At 37.9% G+C, this 17,603-nt stretch overlaps 1 protein-coding gene across 3 annotated transcripts in view; it reads right to left on the minus strand.

Annotated features, from left to right (window-relative positions):
- Positions 1-5,816: 5,816 nt before the first annotated feature.
- RBPJ (recombination signal binding protein for immunoglobulin kappa J region) overlaps positions 5,817-17,603 on the minus strand; it is a 57,585-nt gene continuing 45,798 nt past the window's right edge. For all 3 annotated transcript variants that reach the window (XM_036382532.2, XM_036382531.2, XM_054514718.1), the window contains exons 8-11: positions 16,573-16,713; positions 12,142-12,297; positions 11,303-11,406; positions 5,817-10,511 (exon numbers count right to left, since the gene is read on the minus strand). In XM_036382532.2, the coding sequence (XP_036238425.1) occupies positions 10,196-10,511; positions 11,303-11,406; positions 12,142-12,297; positions 16,573-16,713 (717 nt within the window). In that variant the 3' untranslated portion in view covers positions 5,817-10,195. The remainder of the gene's footprint in view (positions 10,512-11,302; positions 11,407-12,141; positions 12,298-16,572; positions 16,714-17,603) is intronic.

Consider the following 17,603-nt stretch of genomic DNA (forward strand, 5'->3'; position numbering starts at 1 on the left):
CTGAAGACTTTGATATTATTTCCATGTGCTTGTGGGCTCAAATGTAGCCATCTGTGCAACTTCAGGCTCTCCTTGTGTGCCAAGAATTGTTATTTGCTTACATTTGTCCTTGGTCCTCTCAGGAGGAAGGTTATTTGTGCAAGTGCTTTTGAGCACTTTGCTGTGTCTGTGAGAGTCTCCCCACCTGTGTGAGCAGCTATCGTGGGTATCAGGCGGGAGGGCTTTGAAGGAGGGACACTTGGGAACACCTGCTTTTTACTTACAACATCAAGTAAATTTACACCACCTTTTTTTTTGAATTTCCATTTTTAATACTGCAAATTTTCACATCTGGCTTGATGTCCTTCTACTTTGTTTCACAGCTTTAACATGAATCTTCCTCTTTCACCTCTTACAACTGAGCTCTAATTCCAGCAATTCCCCTTTTCCTTGGGGAGTATCTCACACACAGATCACCAACAAAATTACTGTTTCTTCGTATCCAGGAAACTAAAGCAATTTTTGATTGCTTCTCCTGATGCATTGTGTTCAGCTTCATCAAATTTAAAAGGTTAATTTTATTAATATGTCAGGATTTCCACGTATGCCCTGACAACTTACCATTCACAATTGTTGGACCATCTTGCACTTTTTGGTTTCTTGCATTTGGACCCTTCAGCTCTTTCTGTGGGGTGAAGTAAGATGTGATGACCAATTACCTGGTAGGAGCAGTCCATGGGAGACACTGAAAATAAGGGGAGACAAATACATTTTCCAGATTTCTCTCTCTGCAATAAATTTCAAGGAAGGAGTGACAGCACATACTTATGCATCATTAAGGAGGGTGAAGGTTTGGGCAGCAAGGCAAGAGGGGATTAAAATTTTTAGCACCTGATGAAGCAGGAGGCCACTGAGTACATAGATAGCATCTGTGTTGGAGAGGAAATTAGCCTAAAATGCAGACATTTGAAGTCTTTAGGTGTGGGTGAGTGGATGAGGTAGTTTACACCTGCAGCAGATATGTTCAGAAAGGAACAGCTCTATCTTGCAAGAAATGGTGTAAATAGAGGTGCAGATACCTGAGGTACTGATGATGATCTGGAAACCTTTTACACATTTATTAGCTACTTCTACTTCAAACTCAGACTAGGTCAGTGCCATGTAACCCTGCTTGTTCCCAAACAGCAGCTCTGCAAACAATCTTGGGCTTACATTTGCAGATTCTAACACAAGTGTAAACTACTACATCCATGAAACACAACTGCCCTTTTCTCTGGGTGTCCAAGAAGAAATTGTGCATTTGTTTGCAAGTGTTTGTCCACACTAGTCACAAATACATCTGCCCAGAATCCAACTCTGAGTGTGTCCTATCAGGACTTAATTTTGACCCCAAACACCCATCTGTGGTGAGGGTGGGGATGGATGGCCACAGAAACAGAGTCCATTGGATCAGTCAAAGTTCGGGTGTTTTCATTATTATTTTTCATGTCATTTTGAGCAAGCAGAATAGGTTTAGTGCTGTAGCAAGGCAGTGGAGCATTTGGATCATTTACAAGGAAACAGTTCTTTCACTTTTCTAATGAACTTTTAGCTCTGCCTCCAAGCTGAGATTCCTGCATGTCTCCATTCAAGAGCTCAGGTCATGACCAGGGTGACTGACTGAGGTGCCTTACCAAGCAGAAACCCAGCACACCACTGGCATATTCCTCATGCCACAGTTCCCAGAGCAGGGCTTTTCCAGGCAGCAGCTACAGCCTGAAGCTCATCAGTCCCCATTTTCCCTTAGACACAAATACACTCTTAACCCTTGCATTTTTGCTTAAGGTCTGCCACGTCCAGATCCTTATTGAGGACTTGCAAGTGCTAAAGGTAATGGTTCTTCAGCATCCTCTGTTAACATGACTTTTCATTTGTGCACACTAAATAATTCATATTTCTCCATCTCAGGAATGTAATTCATTCCTTGAATAACTTCACAGTTCAACTTCAGCTGGGAAATTAGGTGAAGTGAGAGTTCTTCAGGAGCTTTCCTATTAAACTACCCAATAGAAAATTTTTTGATAGAGGTAAGCCAGTCAGAGTTAGTATTTATTTTTTTTTTGGCAGGAAGAAAGCTCTTATTACCCAAGACAGAAATTCTGATTTAAGGTGAGAATCAGATTTTAGTCTTTTCTGCCTCAGAAAAGGGATTTAAACCTCAGTTGGCTCCATTCCAGGCAAGATGGACTCACTAAATGGTTAAGATGGAAGACAGACTTTACATCCTCTCTGGTCTGATGCTTTATCAACATCTATGAACTATTCTTTATTGAAAAAACAAGGGAAATCCCTAGAGAAATATTATTTCAGTAAGATGCATCCCAGTTTTGCATCCGAAATAACTATCTTGACCAGACATTTTTTTTTTTTTACCATTTCCCCCCTTTTTTAACAAAAAGCAGAATGGAGCAGCAGCAGGACTCAAAAGGAAGCTCCAAAACCCCAAAGAAAGATTAATACATGTCAGGTCCTTCAAGAAGTTTAATTTTCTCAGATTTCTCTTCTGAAATTTGTAGTAACTGGTGAGTAATCTCCACAGCAGAGCCACAAGACATTTTCACGCAGAAAATTAAACCAAACCTCTCCTTTGCTGAGAATGTTGTGCTATTTGGTCAATACAAGATTTAACACCTTTTCTGTTTATGGTTTCATAAGGCATCCTGCTGTGCATTCCTGCAGACTGCCAGCCTGTGCCACCTCAGCAATCACAGCTCACCACAATGCTGGAAATGACCAGGCTGCAGCTCCTAAGAAAGCAGAACCAGGGTAAAGAACAACAGGACCACTCACTTCCTCTCCTAAAAGCAGCAGGTGCTGTGTTAGAAACTGCACTGACACCAAGATGCAACTCTGCAGTTGCTCTGTCTGTACACTGAAATGCTTTTCTCATTCTGGCAAACAAGGAATTGCCCAGAACTACGCTAAACAGTGCAAGAAATTTAAAATTCTTTCTTTCAAAGGCAAAGCATAGAAACACTTTGCCTTAGGCCTAAGATGAGGACACTAAAAATCAGACATGCTACTTCCTAACCTAATGATTTCCTTCGTGTTAAAATCTAAGTCGCTCACCTTTTTGGAAAAGTTCCAATCACATTTTTTAAGGCAGTAAATTCAATCACTATGAATCTTCCACTGCCCTTCCCAATTTCCACAAAGAAAAACTGTTGGCAGTGAAAGAACTAAAATGGAGTTTGAAGCACACCTAAGAGAGAACAAACAGCAACAAAGTAAAATAGGGCTAACAAGATACAAACCAACTATTTTGTGTCTGGTTTTTTGTATGTTGTGTATCTACATGGTGTTGCACAAGACAAGCTTATGCAGATACGGAAGTATTTAGCCCTGAACTAAACTCTGCAATTACGCTGCACATACAGAAGTATCATACAGATACTTGGACAGAGACCACTGAAGTTGGAAGGCACTGCTGTCACATTTTATATGCATAGTGACACCACCAACGTGGATCTCAGGATCACATCCCATTTCACAGCAGATACCTTGGCTGGATTTTAACAGATCATGTACAATTTTATTAGAATTATCAAAATCAAGAAGAAACACTAGAACAAACTGTCTCATTAAAAAAAAACAAAAAACAAGTCTCCAAAACTCCCTTGGAGATTTTAAGAACTAAGCTTTTGTTTGTCACGAGCTAGCTATTAAAACTGGTAATTTCAAGACAGAAAACAGTATGTATAGATCTGTGCTTCTATGTTTTATGTAACTGGTGAGGTTATTCTCCAAACAGAACTATGAAGCTCTTGGAAGGATTCTGATCATATGGTCTGCAGCTTCTGTATCAAAATCCTTATTTTGATGGCCAATAGGTGGCAATTTACTTAAATGTTGTCATGTACCGGTATAGCAGTGATCATATGAATGCAGCTGCTGTTAGTTGTAAATGCCAAAGGTTTCCAGGTCAAGTCACTCAGGAGAAGCTAAAGCAGAAAGATGAAATGGAGGTTGGGCACAGAAGTAGCTGCAATAGCACAGGGCCCCAGCTGCCTGTGAACACACCCACTGGGATTCGCAGAAGTGGAAATAAACTTTTACCAGTGAACAGAACAAGAGAGAAGACTGAAGGTTTAAGTGAACATAGATGAGGGGGCAACATGACAGAAAATACAATTAAAAGATAAATAAAAAGTAAAGGGTTTCTAAATTAAAAGAATTTACAACTTTACATGGTTCTAAACTGTGCCCCCCTCAACTAAAAACCTGTAGATCTTTAGGGCCAGGTCTGGAGATCCTTCCTCTCCACGTATCTACAACCAGCTTAAAAACCAAACATTTCTTTCTCCACACACCACAGTCCAGCAGTAGAAACAGCAGCAAGAGATGGCAGCGTGTAGTCTCAAAAGCTGGAGTTCACCTTACTTAAAACCAACTCCTCTCCTAAATTATGCAGCAAGATTTACACATTCTGAGAAAAATTGAAACATAATTAAGGATGTGGAAAAGTACACATGAAAAATAAGGGAACTGAGACTAGAATACAAAGGCACGAGCACACAGAACAGACAATATCCAACTTTTAACCATCCCTTTCCATACTCGAAGTAGCAGAACCTGAAAGATGTCAAATTCAAAAGATTTAATCAGATCTTTCTCAGACACTAGTTAACTTGCAAGTTTGCTCCTACAAAGAATCAAGACTTCTCAACTTCTCTCACTTTAGCATAGGTCATTAAAGTCTACATTCAAAACAGAAGTATTTTTAAGTAATATAGGCTGTAACTCCTCATGCTTTTGATCTAACACTCAGCTTGTACTACTGGATATCAGAAAAAAATACCCTTTACAGAGACACTCAGTTTTTTCCACCCTGCTCAGGAGCATGCAACTCCAATCTTAACTGTGCACCATGAAAAGCCAACGACTCGACCAAGTTCAGTAGCTCTGAATGTTCTGAAATGGGACATATTACCTGTGAACACTAAATGAATCATTTCCTCTAGCCCTCACACCACTCTCCTTTTAATCTTCTCTGAATCCTACTAGGATCTATTATTGAGATTACTGATTTAGCTAATTGCCAAGGCTTGGCTGAAGAGATTTTTTTTCTATCCATAGTTGTTCATCTAAGACCATCCCATGCAGTTTCTCCCAATGACACCAACATTAAAGTTTAGCAAGTGACCATTCTCTTTGCAAAAACCTCAGATCTAATTTCTACTCTGTTCCAGAAGAACTTACCATTTCAGAAAAAGACTGAAGGGTCTTGGAAATAATTTTGAGAATAATGTCCATAATGTCTCTGTTTCAAAAAACAGAAGGTCTACAACTGTTGAGTCTCTATTTTATGCATCTTAATGGCAAACACCTTGCAGATGTCTCAATAAAAGCATCTGTAATCCTTCTTTAAAGCCAGTGATTTTTTTGTCGTTTTTGTCATTGTTCTTGGCTCTCCTATTGAAGAACCACTTTTAACCCCTTCTCACTCTTACAGGTAAACTTGTAGTTCTTCAATTAGTTTAAAACAACACTAGTTAGTACTTGCAGGCTTCTGCTATTCTATATTCTCTCTCTGCCATGTCCACTTCCCATCTAAAAAACTTTCTTGAAGTGACTGTGTCACTTGTGCTTGCAAACTGAGAGTGCATAATTTCTAGCTGTGCCTGACAGCACTACTATTCTGTCCAAACAAGAAATAAGTTAATTTGCTGAATTTCTGGCTCTAGCTATCAACCAACTGAACGAAATGTCAGACATTCTGCAACTAAGAATAAGATTAAAAGGAGTCAGGTGTACTAGTTGCAAAAATGAAGTTGCTAAAGTTAAACAATTAAACACAGTTCATTTTTTCTTATTTAATAAATTATATAAAAAAGTGAAACTTTTTTTTACACATTATTAAAAAACAGTTTCTTATCTAACTTCAGCAATAATACAAGCAAAAATGAAACCGATTTAGATTTTTGGGTGGACATTCCATATCCCATTTAAGTGGAGTCCAGTGCGCACAGCCTCACAAGTACTGATGATTTTCACTCCCAGGGCTGGTCTTCTTTTGTGCTGTTCTGGTTCCATAGATGGCCTCACTGTTCATTTGGGGGGAAAAAAAAAACCCAAAACAAATGAAACAAACAAAAACCAAACCCATATTGCTTGGTCAACATTAAAAAAAAAAACAACAACTAAATGTGGCAAGTTTCAACACCTGTTCAAACCATAAGTACTTTTGTATCATCATACAGATGTTCAGTTGTGTTTGTCACAGCAACAGTAACATGGCATTTTATCTTTAGCCTTGTAGAAGAAATGAAACCCGACAGTTTATGCACATACACACACAGAGTACACTTGACAAGAACACTTTTATGTGGTTTACATTTCACTTTTATTTAATCCTCAAAACTGCCCATATTGCAGGGATTTTCTTGATGAAATATGGAACTGAGCAATTAATTCTACAAAATTATGGTAAAAACTTGCTCGTTTTTCTACCTTTATTGCTAAGAAACTTTACAGGTGCACAGTTTGTAAAAATAACCCTTTTAAGACTGAATGTATACACATGCTACAGGATTTTTAAAAATGACATTAGCATAGCACCTCCAGATGGGGCAAATGCAGTGCTGAACACAGACAGAATGTTTACGAAGTTAGAACAGCTCATTTATTTTACAGCTTCTAAAGGGAAGAAATTGTTCAGTCCTAAAAGGGTTAAGTAGAAACCCTAATATACTTCTTTTTCTAACAAAGCTGCCACTCAATCCCACAGTACAGTGCTTGAAAACAAAGTCATAAGTCTGGCACAGGAAAGTATACACATTTGTTCAGTACTCATAAACACAGCTGCTTTTGAAAGAAAGTAAATAATATGGTTAATAATTGAAGAGCATCTTAGTTTCAAGATGGACATCTCTATGGAGTCATTTAATCCACAAGTGGGTAGCTTACTTCCAATAGATAATTTAATTCACTAGGCATTAATATTTTCTATATGGGGAATTCATCAATTTATGTCTTGAGTTAATGTCTTTTCAGGTAACCATTCTGATTTTTTAAGTCTGTGCAATGAAAACAAGTACAGAATACCATTATTAACATAGTTGTGGGATGCCCTTGGGGCAAATAATTAGGAAAAACATCAGCAGCAGATTATTAAAGACTACTCTAGTGTTGAATTCTGAAACACAGTTCCAAGCAACAGAAAACAAGAAAAGGCATAGCTAAATTAGAGCACTCACTTTGCTTCTTCTTCCTATAGTTGGAACTATAACAACATTCTGAACACAGACTCAATTTCTATGTATATAGAATTAACAGCAGACTTAACAGCTAGACTTGAACAGTTATAAGAGTTTCATAGTGAAACATTTTATAAGTAGTTTTATCAAAATCTTGAGATATTGTTAATATCATGAAAATTGTTAACAGCTCACAAGGCCAATATATGTAACAATTATCACCCCACAGAAAAAAAGTTCAGGAAGATAATATATCTGAACAACTGGACGTATTAACAACAGTAAGGACCTGGAAGACCATTTCTGTACTACAGAATAACTACTGGCAACAAGAGAGCCACAAGCCAAATGAAAAAATGTGGTTTAAAATGGTATTGTAAGCAGAATAGGCTCTTTTTTCACCCACTTGGCTGTAGTGCGTAGAACAGCAGATATTAGGATAAATCTTTACAAGTCAAGGGACATTATATCTATTGGGCAAAATTACCGCATGTAAAGAAACTGAATATAAAAAGTATTGCATTTATATGTAAAAAAATTTAAAATAATGAGTATAAAAGCACGTGTCAAGTTCTGAAAAGCTATTTTAAATAGTCTTTGAAGGTTAAAAAGCTTGTTCTGGTTTGCCTGCTGTGTGTCTATCATGGTTTCTTGAATACCCTCTAAATCTGATATATGTATCTTGCTTATTTTAATTCTCAGTCTAATTAGTGATGAAAATCTGTGGCTCTTGAACTAAGCTGTACTGTAAGATATTTATGTGCTTCTAACAAAAACACTGTGAAACGATTCCTGCCATGACACAATAACCCAAAATTTTGCACACACAAAGGTAAACAGATTTGCAAGTAAATGCCAGTAAACAGTTTAAAACAGAGATAAGGCCACAATGAATCCTGCCCTTGGTCACTGAAATGGAGATGAGGTGAGGCAGCATTCACTAGTGCTAGGAACCAGCACTGCGACTATGTCACAGGAACACGTTCTGCAGTACAGAGTAACGAGTGTGAAGGCCTGTGGTAGAATACAAGCACATTTCAGGAGGACAGTGGCACTGATTTTACTAGTTGCTAAATATGTTTTATAACCAATTTCTTCCTTTAAATACATTGTTTTCACACACACAACAGAGCACTAAAGCAAACAGGTAGAATGGAGCGTCAGAGTACACAAATATGGTGCAGAGACGATGCTTTAAAATGGTGGTGGGTGTTGAAACTGCAATCAGTGGTCAGAAATAAAAACCCTATGAAAATGGTCAACAGGTAAGCTTGTAAGCAATGCACTGTAGGAAACCACAGGTTCACATTTACACAGCAGTTGTGACTTTTGCTTCAGGGTACAGAAAAGGCTGAACACACCATGAAATTTTGGCTTTTAAAGAGGAAGATCACACTGTCAGAACTTGTCCTACAAGTCTATGCCTAGCTCTGTGACTACAAATGAACTACTGGGGTACGTTCAAATACAAATGAAGCAAGCAGGTCTACAAGGAGGGACAAAACATGGTAAAGTCAAAATGAAAAACAAATGCAACAACCAACAAAGTCAAAGTGCAAATGAGCCTTGAATTTATGCTGGAGAGAAGACTTGAATGTTGCACAAGCTGTTGGCAGGGAAAGGGAAACCCACAGGAAACAAGGATGGGAGGAGTTGACATCTTCATAGTGCTTTTATGATTTTCTATTTGCCCGTTTCTAAGTAATAAAATTTACTTCTAGTTATTACTGTATGATCACTTCACAATGAAAGCACGTTCTCAATACAAGTGTTACACAAAAGTCTGGCCTAATTTACTGAACAGTATGAAGAAAAACATGCTTGTTGTGATTCTCAAGTGATGAAGGGCATCACCTACCAATCCCATTTGTAGCACATACTTCTCATGGTACTTTAGTTTCATGCCAACAAGACAGAAGACATGCTGCCAAATGAAGTTATTGGGAACATTCCACTTTTGAAATAAAACATTTAACTTACACTTAATACAAATTATGTACAAGATTAGAAAAACCTGAACAGATCCTGAAACATTTTCAGATGTAATATGACTGAGCAAGGAAGAGGGGGAGTAACCCAGTAACAACCCTTCAAAAACACCAACATATGCCTGTGACATGAACAATCATTAATATGACTGCTTGAGATGCCACTTTTAGGAAAAAAAACTCATGTAATGTTAGAACCTCATGAATTATCACTATAAATACATATTTAAAAAAGAAAAACAGAAATAACTATTAACAATGACTGAAAACAGAGCACTAAAGTTAACATACATTGCATGTATTGCAGGCAAGGCAGAGGCATTTTTTAAAGCTTTTGCACAGACTTCATATAATCTTAAAAAAAATATGCTGGCCTTTACAAGGTTCTACTTGCTGAAATAAAAACAATTTCAGTTCATAAAAAGTCACAAGACTTCAGTTTAAAAAAAGGAACAGTTCCAGCCACAGACCAAAAATATATATTTTTTTTTAAAACTGGAAGAGTATGGTAATTAGATTATACAAGCATGGTCAGGCTTGGAACCTGAATATACTTCAGAGCAAAAGCTCAGAGGAAAAAAAAATATAAACTATTTGGTAACAAAAGTGTACTATATGTTGTGATACAAAAAAGGTATGGTGAAAATGTACCTTTTATACTAAAGCTTATACAAGTTCCTTGGTCCATAAAAACTATGTTGTGTTCATGTTTTCTAGTTTGCTCAACATGTATCCCAGCCACATTTTTGTTTCTTGCCCACTAAAAAAAACCACAGCTGAAAAATAGATTTTCAATAAAGTTCTTATGTTTCGGATGTTGGTTTTTTCTTTTTTTATTGTGGCTTCTGTTTTTAAGATCAGCACTTGCAGGTAACAAGGTTGAAATCATATCACCTAAAATGGAAAAGTGTTTTCCCATGAAACCACAAAAATTGTTCAGTTCTCTTGAATGTAGCACAAAAAGTCAATGAAAGTCCAGACAAACAACAGTAGTTAGGAAACTACAGTTGCCGTAGATGATGTGACATTGGTGGGGTTTGTGCTGACGCTTGTGTAACTTCCCTCACTGTTTGTGTTTGTTTCACTGGAGGCCATGAGGCTTGAGTTGGCTCTGAGGATTGCTCCAGCAGCACTGCAGTGTGGCCGTGGCCCTGGCTCCGGTGTGTATGTAAAGGTAAGGCTGGTGGAGTAAATGATGCCATCGTTACGGACCAAAGTTACTGGAACCTGGACTGGCTGTCGGACCCACCTCCAGCCCTCTCGAAACGCAGAAATGTCTGGAACAACACAAAGCATGCTCTCTGCACATCTGAAAAACAGGAGAGTCAGCTGAGTACAATGTCCTTAAGTTGAAAGCATTCAATAGAATAGTTCTGTTACCAATACAACACAAGAGAAGGGGACCTACAATATTCAACTAGTGCACACACCGACCACTTCAGGGCTGACCACAAGTTACAATCCAATTATTAAAGCCCAATTCCCTTTATGTAGTTAAACAAAGAGGCTTGAGGCATCAACTGCCTTTCCAGGAAGCCTGTTTAGTGTCTGACTACCTTGTCAGTAAAGAAATGCTGCCCAATGTCCAGTCTAAATCTTCCCTGGGGCAGCTTTAAACCATTCCCAGGTATCCTGGCACATGACAGCAGGAAGCAAAGCTCAGCAGCTCCCTCTCTACCTCCCCTCCTCAGGAAGCTGCAGAGAGCAATGAGCTCACCTCTCAGCCTCCTTTTCCCTAAACCAGACAAGCCCAAAGTCCTCAGCTGCAACTCCTTGGGCTTTCGAGCCCTTCACCATCTCTGGACATGTTCTGAACATCCTTCTTAATGGGGAGCCCCGAACTGCAGGCAGTGCTGGTGGTGAGGCTGCACCAGTGCTGACTGCAGTGGCACAGACACATCTTCTGACCAGCTGGATGCACTTTGGCCTCCATGCTGCCAGGGCACATTGCTAACTCATCCTGAGCCTCTGGCAACCAGCACTCCCAGACCCCTTTCTGCAGTGCAGAAACGTGTACACTTGAGTGTGTACACAAGTATACACTCTTCAAAGCACCCAGTAAAACATAAACACCACAGAAGTAAATAGAAAATATTGTACCTGTACATGGTTTCAGCTTCCACATCCCCAAACCAGACACGTAAATTTGGAGTGAAGTTCTGTCCCGTAAGTTCCAACATTGCTACATCCCCACCACCATTCAACTGGAAATGGAGCAAACAGAAAAAGAACAAGAAAATCCCCCCCAAATATGTATTACTAAAAATAAACACTCTCCCCTCAGAAAAAACCCAACAAACAAAAAAAACTCCACCAACCAAAAAAACTCACAAACAAAACCTTTACATGCAGATAAGAACTTACAGTGCTGTTTTTATCAGCTGGACAAAACCAAAACACAATCTACACAACTGAAGTATAAAGTAGTAACACATCTAAAAGATACTGCCAATTAATTTGATCCTATGAAGGAATTTCCAAGTTTTGATAATAGCTGTTTAGAATAGATGTCAAGAAGGCTTTGAAAACAGAGAACAAAATCTTTCAGAGGGGTGTTAGGGGAGCTTTAAGTTTTTCCTCTGCCAAATGCTGGGGTTTTTTTTTTTTTTAGTAAGGTTCTCTTTGATCTGTAATTGGCAAGAGTCAAAAACAATTTCTAAATAATCAAACAGAAGTCCTAAGGATATCACTACCATGGTAGTTTCAGAAATAAAATTCTAATTGTATACAACAATATTAGTATTATTCCTATGATGGATAGGCTCATGTATTCTGAAATGTAAGAAAGAAAAATTATTACAACAAAGTAATTTTATTATTTATAAAGCTATTAAGACTGTTTTCCTACAGTATTTCACAAGGATACCATGAAGGTTACATGAGTAAGACAAAAATAATCTCACAGAAAACCAGTTTATTAAAACAAACTACTAACTTACTTGAAGACTTTCCACAACAGGCACAGGTGTCACTGGAGCATGGACTGGACCCATCCCCTCATAAAATGTGTATTCTGCTTTGTCTGTGCTAATGATTGTCCAAGAAGCTCCATCATTAATCATTTCTTTATTTGGTTCTTTTGGGCATGGAGTGGCCTTAGAGAGAAAGAAAAGTTTAAAATCTGATCTGTAGAGATGTTTGTCAAGTCACAGACCTAAAAACCAACTCAGTAACAACGCCTGTTATTTCAAAAACACATTTCCTTATGTTTTCCTCTAAAAATGACCTAGAGAAACCCCCTTCACATTTCAGAAAAACTACTAGAAAACTAGTATTTGTGAGAACACCATAACTCTCACCTACAACACTGTCACCTCTCCAACCTTATGTTTGAGTTTTATTTTAGTTCAACTTTCAAAGTTTTAATGTTATTCAATAGGCATTATCAAAAAAAAAACTACAGCAACTGGAAGCAGCTGCTTTAAAACAGATCTCTTATTAAGGCAAGATGTCTAAAACAGCTACAGGGTGAAGTGGAATGCTTTTCATTAGTTATGATTTTCATCTGCTCAAGTTTTTTTTTCTTTTTAGAGTTCTTCACCCTCCACACAATGATGGAAAACACAAACCTGTATTGCAGCGTTTGTGCAGAGACACAGGAGAGAAGCTGAAGTGACAGCCTTACAAATTAGAATAATGGAATCACAGAATGACTTGCACTGGAAGGGACCTCAAAGGTCATCTAGTATCTTCCTCTAAATACTACTAAATTAGTATACATAGGTAGATACACAGAAAATACACAAACAATTTTTTATAGCAACAGAAGCCTCTCTGAACAATTTCACCACCTAGCAACCCATACGAAAATTGTGTATAGGTTAAACACAGAAAAAAATGGGACAAAAAATTCTAATAACTAGATTATATTTCCCTTTCATTAAGCTTTATGGATATATTGGTAAGTAACCTTAACCTTCACTCTTCAAAGTGGCAGATAAACTTCAATTAGCATGAGTTGTCCATATTAGATGTTAAAAAACAAAGCTGCATTTTCATGTGGACTCTTCATTCTGGTATGATCATGTAAAAAGCTCTGAAAACAGCTGGCAAGGGAAGTGTGTGACATGGGTAGTAACTACAGACCTCTCCAAACTCAAGATGCCCAAATTAAACTTCCATCAGAAACATTCACAGCTTCTGAATTACTAGCCCAACTTCAAAAGAGGGGTTCTATAGGAACTGTTGTATACTATTTTGAAGCATGACACCATTCCTATGGGCTGATAGCATTTTTTGTTGGCATGGAATGGATATACTTTGAATCATGGTAAATAAAACCATGGGTTTTATTTGAAAAAATGAACAACCCTGTAAAAGATATCTTGACTGACTTTTTTTCACATTTCCTAAGTCCATGATGTGGAAGGCAAATGCAGCAGAATTTTTTCTCAAAATCCTGTTACATCAAGAATCATTTCAGTAACACATTACTCTGTCTGTTACAGAAATATTTAAAGGTTTCAATTCCTCTTTTAGAGAAGCATTATTCCTTGTCACTTCCAAATAGGGCTCCAAGGACATTTCTCACCATTTCTTTCCTTTTTTAACTAAATTTTCTCAACAGGTGGTACTGGAAGATTAAAATGCCTTAACATCATTCTTAGTACTCATGTACTGTCTGGCTTCAACTGGAGACAGAAGTTACAACTTGGGATCGTAGGGTTGCCAATGACAGTTGTCTGAAAGCACCACCTTGATGTGCAGTGGCAGCTGGACACACAATGCTGGACACCATCAGAAAACAGGGCTGAGAACAACTATCTGGTATTATTTTGCCAGTGTGAATCCTTTGTTCACCTAATTCCGTAATACTGGATGCAGTTCTGGTCTCCCTATCTAAAAAAGTCGGGGAGAAAAAACAAGAGAAGTGACAGAAAGAGCAACTAAAATCACCAAGGAATGCTGAACTTATGAGAAGAAATGGGGAATACTGTGCTTTTTCCAGTCAGGAGAGAAGAAATTAAGATGTTGATGGCTAAGTGAATGCAGAACTGTTGCTCACTAAATACTGCAAAACTGGAAGTAGGAATCCCTCACAGAAATTGTTACATCATTCAAAACAAATCCAGCAAACATTTACTACACAGGGAACAGGAAACCTCTTGAACTTTCTGCCACAGATTACTGAAGAAAAAGAACATTTGCACATTCTGAGGTTATCAAACCAATGAACACATCTACAAAATGTCACTAAAAGACAAGAGTCAGGAATGCAGCCTTTAACAACACTTGGTACAAGTGTGGATGCTGGCAGAGTACAACCACACTGGACTGTGAAACACAACCAGATCCACCTGCTTCCTGTAAGCACTAACTCCTGCTGCTGCTGGCAGACTGGGCACAGACAGGGATGTGCTCTGATCCAGTAAGGCAAGATTTATATTCTCCCTCCATGCCCCAGAACACATGCATGTCTTGAAAGAGAGATCTGGCTGGTGGTTCAGCAACTGAATTTCAAGTTTCATACTCACCTGCAGACTTTTTACAGCCTCTTTGCTTGAAGTTTCTATGGTCTCTCTATAGAGCTATTTCCATTCACCCAAAAGGGACCTGTCATCCTTAAGTTTCAGGATTTTGGGGGGTTGTTGTTATTGTTGTTTTGGTTATTTTGGGGTTTTTTGAGTTTTTGTTTTTCTTTGTTTTTTTTCAAAGAGTGACCACAGTTCGTCTAGATTCCTACTACAGGAACAGTATACACATGCTGTTTCCCTGGTCTTCGTTTTCTGATCCAAAATAAAAAACCCAGATAAAACAGGATTTCTCTCCTGGCATTGGAAGAAAGAGTTTATCTTTCATTGTGATTTCACCTACCAAAGCATGCTAGCAGTCTGACATGCAAGTAAACAGATTTTATACAAGTATAAGCAGCAGGTTCCTACTCCACTAAGACAATTCAGGATAGGGAGTGTCTTTTTATCTAACTCCTACCCATGCAGAAAGTTCAGAGCTCTTATCAGACTGGGTTCCACGAGTGCTGCTGAAACTGAAGAGTGGTAGGACATCCTGACAGTCCCACAGGCAATTCCAGGATGCTGAACTAAGGCAGCTGTCAGAGAAGCAGGAGCTGTTTCTTCATTCAGCACTTCCCATACAGTGCTCTAAGAATGATTAAATAGCAGGCTGATCCTGAGTTATTGTAGTTCACATTTCACAGCTTTCCCTTCTTAATGACAGTCCATCTCCTTTACAAGAATATATATTGACAGATACATATTTCTGCTGTGTGCTGTGGGTAGAAACAATAGATCTAGTCCCTTCTGAACCACAGGTCATGAATATTTACTGAAATAGGAACAAAGCTTCTCATATTCTTTTTCCATTGTCCCAGTTCAGGACAGAATTGAAATTACTCTTTACCAAGCCTTCCTGTCCCTTCCCTTAAATTAAGGGACATTCTCAATGTTAGCTTCTAATTTCCTACCTCTATTTTTCTTACCCAAGAAGGTACAGCTGCTCTAAGGAAGTCCTGAATCTCTGCCAAGCATGGCCATCTTCCTGGAGCATAGCGTTATCCCTCAACACCCTTTATTATTTGAGCTGACCCCAAAATATTTAAAGAAAATTGCAATACTTAGGTAGTCCTGAACTCAGTCAAAGTCTTCAGAGTCACAGAATATTCTGAGTAAGAAGTGACCCACAAGGGTCATAAGTCCAACTCAAGTAAAGACAAGCATGCTCAGGGACTGACCCCACCACCTTGCTGTTTTCAGCACCATGCTCTGACCAGCTGAGCCAATCTCAGGGTTCTTGGTCTGGTAGGAATTACCATGTGAAAGTGCTACAAGCATGCTAACCTACAAGAGACTAAAACCCTAAGTTTTTCTCCACCTGCTGGAGAAAAAAATATTTCAAAGATAGTTTTATTCTTTACAGACAAATCAAATTTCTGTGGCTTTTCAAGTTACTGTGGGCAACTGCCACAGCTGTCTATGTTTACTCTCTTAGCCAAGAGCAACACATGGCAGCTCTGCTGACTTCATCATGAAACAAGACTATTATCAACTGTACCATTTCCTATTTGCTGTAACCTAGAAAGGGACACACAAATAAGTGGTCCAACTCCATTGGTACATGTAAGCCACAGTATCATGACCACATGCACAAGTTTCTAGCGTGTTTCCTATTTCTCCACTGGAGAAACCAGAATTCACTTTCCAGACAGACATGGAAGAAGATTATGAGAAAAGAAAAACAGATTTGGAAAGGCACAGATAACCATTTGTTGCTTTCCATCCTCTCTTTTCAAAACAAAATATTAGACTCTCAATCAAAACCTACTGCAAAAATGGCATTCATACATATTTTGGGGATACTTGAGAAAACTTTGCAATTACACTTATCTATTGAAATAGTTTTGAACAACTCACTTGAAATTGGATTATTCTCTCCTGGGAAAGGCACAAATACATTCTCTCAGTGTCTTTAAGGTAAAATGCACATTTATGGAGCTGTGATACTGGATCATCTGCATCCAATAATGCCGTTTGTTTATCTACTTTTCGAATTATCTGTGAATGAAAATTGTACATATATACTTAGAACAATTTCTATACTTTATTATATATATACAGTCAGTAAAGGAAGTGAAAAGTAATTTTTATAAGATTTCCATGCCTCTCATTTTGGTACCAACACTAGATTCGTAATTCTTAATGCTTTTGAAACAAGAACACAACATGGAAGTGATACCCAGTACTACTTCAATGTGCTGCAGGCATATATATTTTATCTATTTTTGCTGAAGGAGTGAGGAAAAAATTGAAGCTTCAGCAAAATCTACTTTTGTTTCATTTGCTGGTGTAAAAGAGTAGTTATTAATTATATTGTTATCTTCATTTATTATTAATTACTATTTTTAGTAATTAATATGTTTCTACAGAATCTTGCACTACTGATAGGATCAACAACATTCTGTGGCAAACTGGTTGTTGAAGGAAAAGAATTAAAATAAGGATTAACTAAAGGTATTGAGATGTCCTTAAATACAGTTTTGGAAACAACAATCACAACATATCTTATCAGTAGTTGGTCATTAAATATTACTTAAAGACAACCGCAAAGAACAATTGTTCCTTACATTTGGCAGTGCAGTGAAAAAATATCTGCTGACTGAATTCAGATCTCTTTGGCCAATTAATTTCTAAAATCAAGAGCTATTCCCTTAGATAGTGAAAATCTGTAGCTTGTAATTTTAACTCAACTCCTAGAAAGAAGTTTAATTGTTGCTTCATGCAACACTACCAGATGCAACAGCCAAAGTGCCTGAATATTTCTAAGCTGACAATCAGAAACCAAATTGTCCTCTGCAATATCCAATTATAACAGAGAGTATTATTAGCAAAATAAATTTAAAGGTTACTTTTTTTCTTCTAAATTCTTTGCATTTGCTTATAAAATA

This window comes from Molothrus ater, chromosome 4, assembly GCF_012460135.2.
Source record: "Molothrus ater isolate BHLD 08-10-18 breed brown headed cowbird chromosome 4, BPBGC_Mater_1.1, whole genome shotgun sequence".
Classification (NCBI taxonomy): Eukaryota; Metazoa; Chordata; class Aves; order Passeriformes; family Icteridae; genus Molothrus; species Molothrus ater.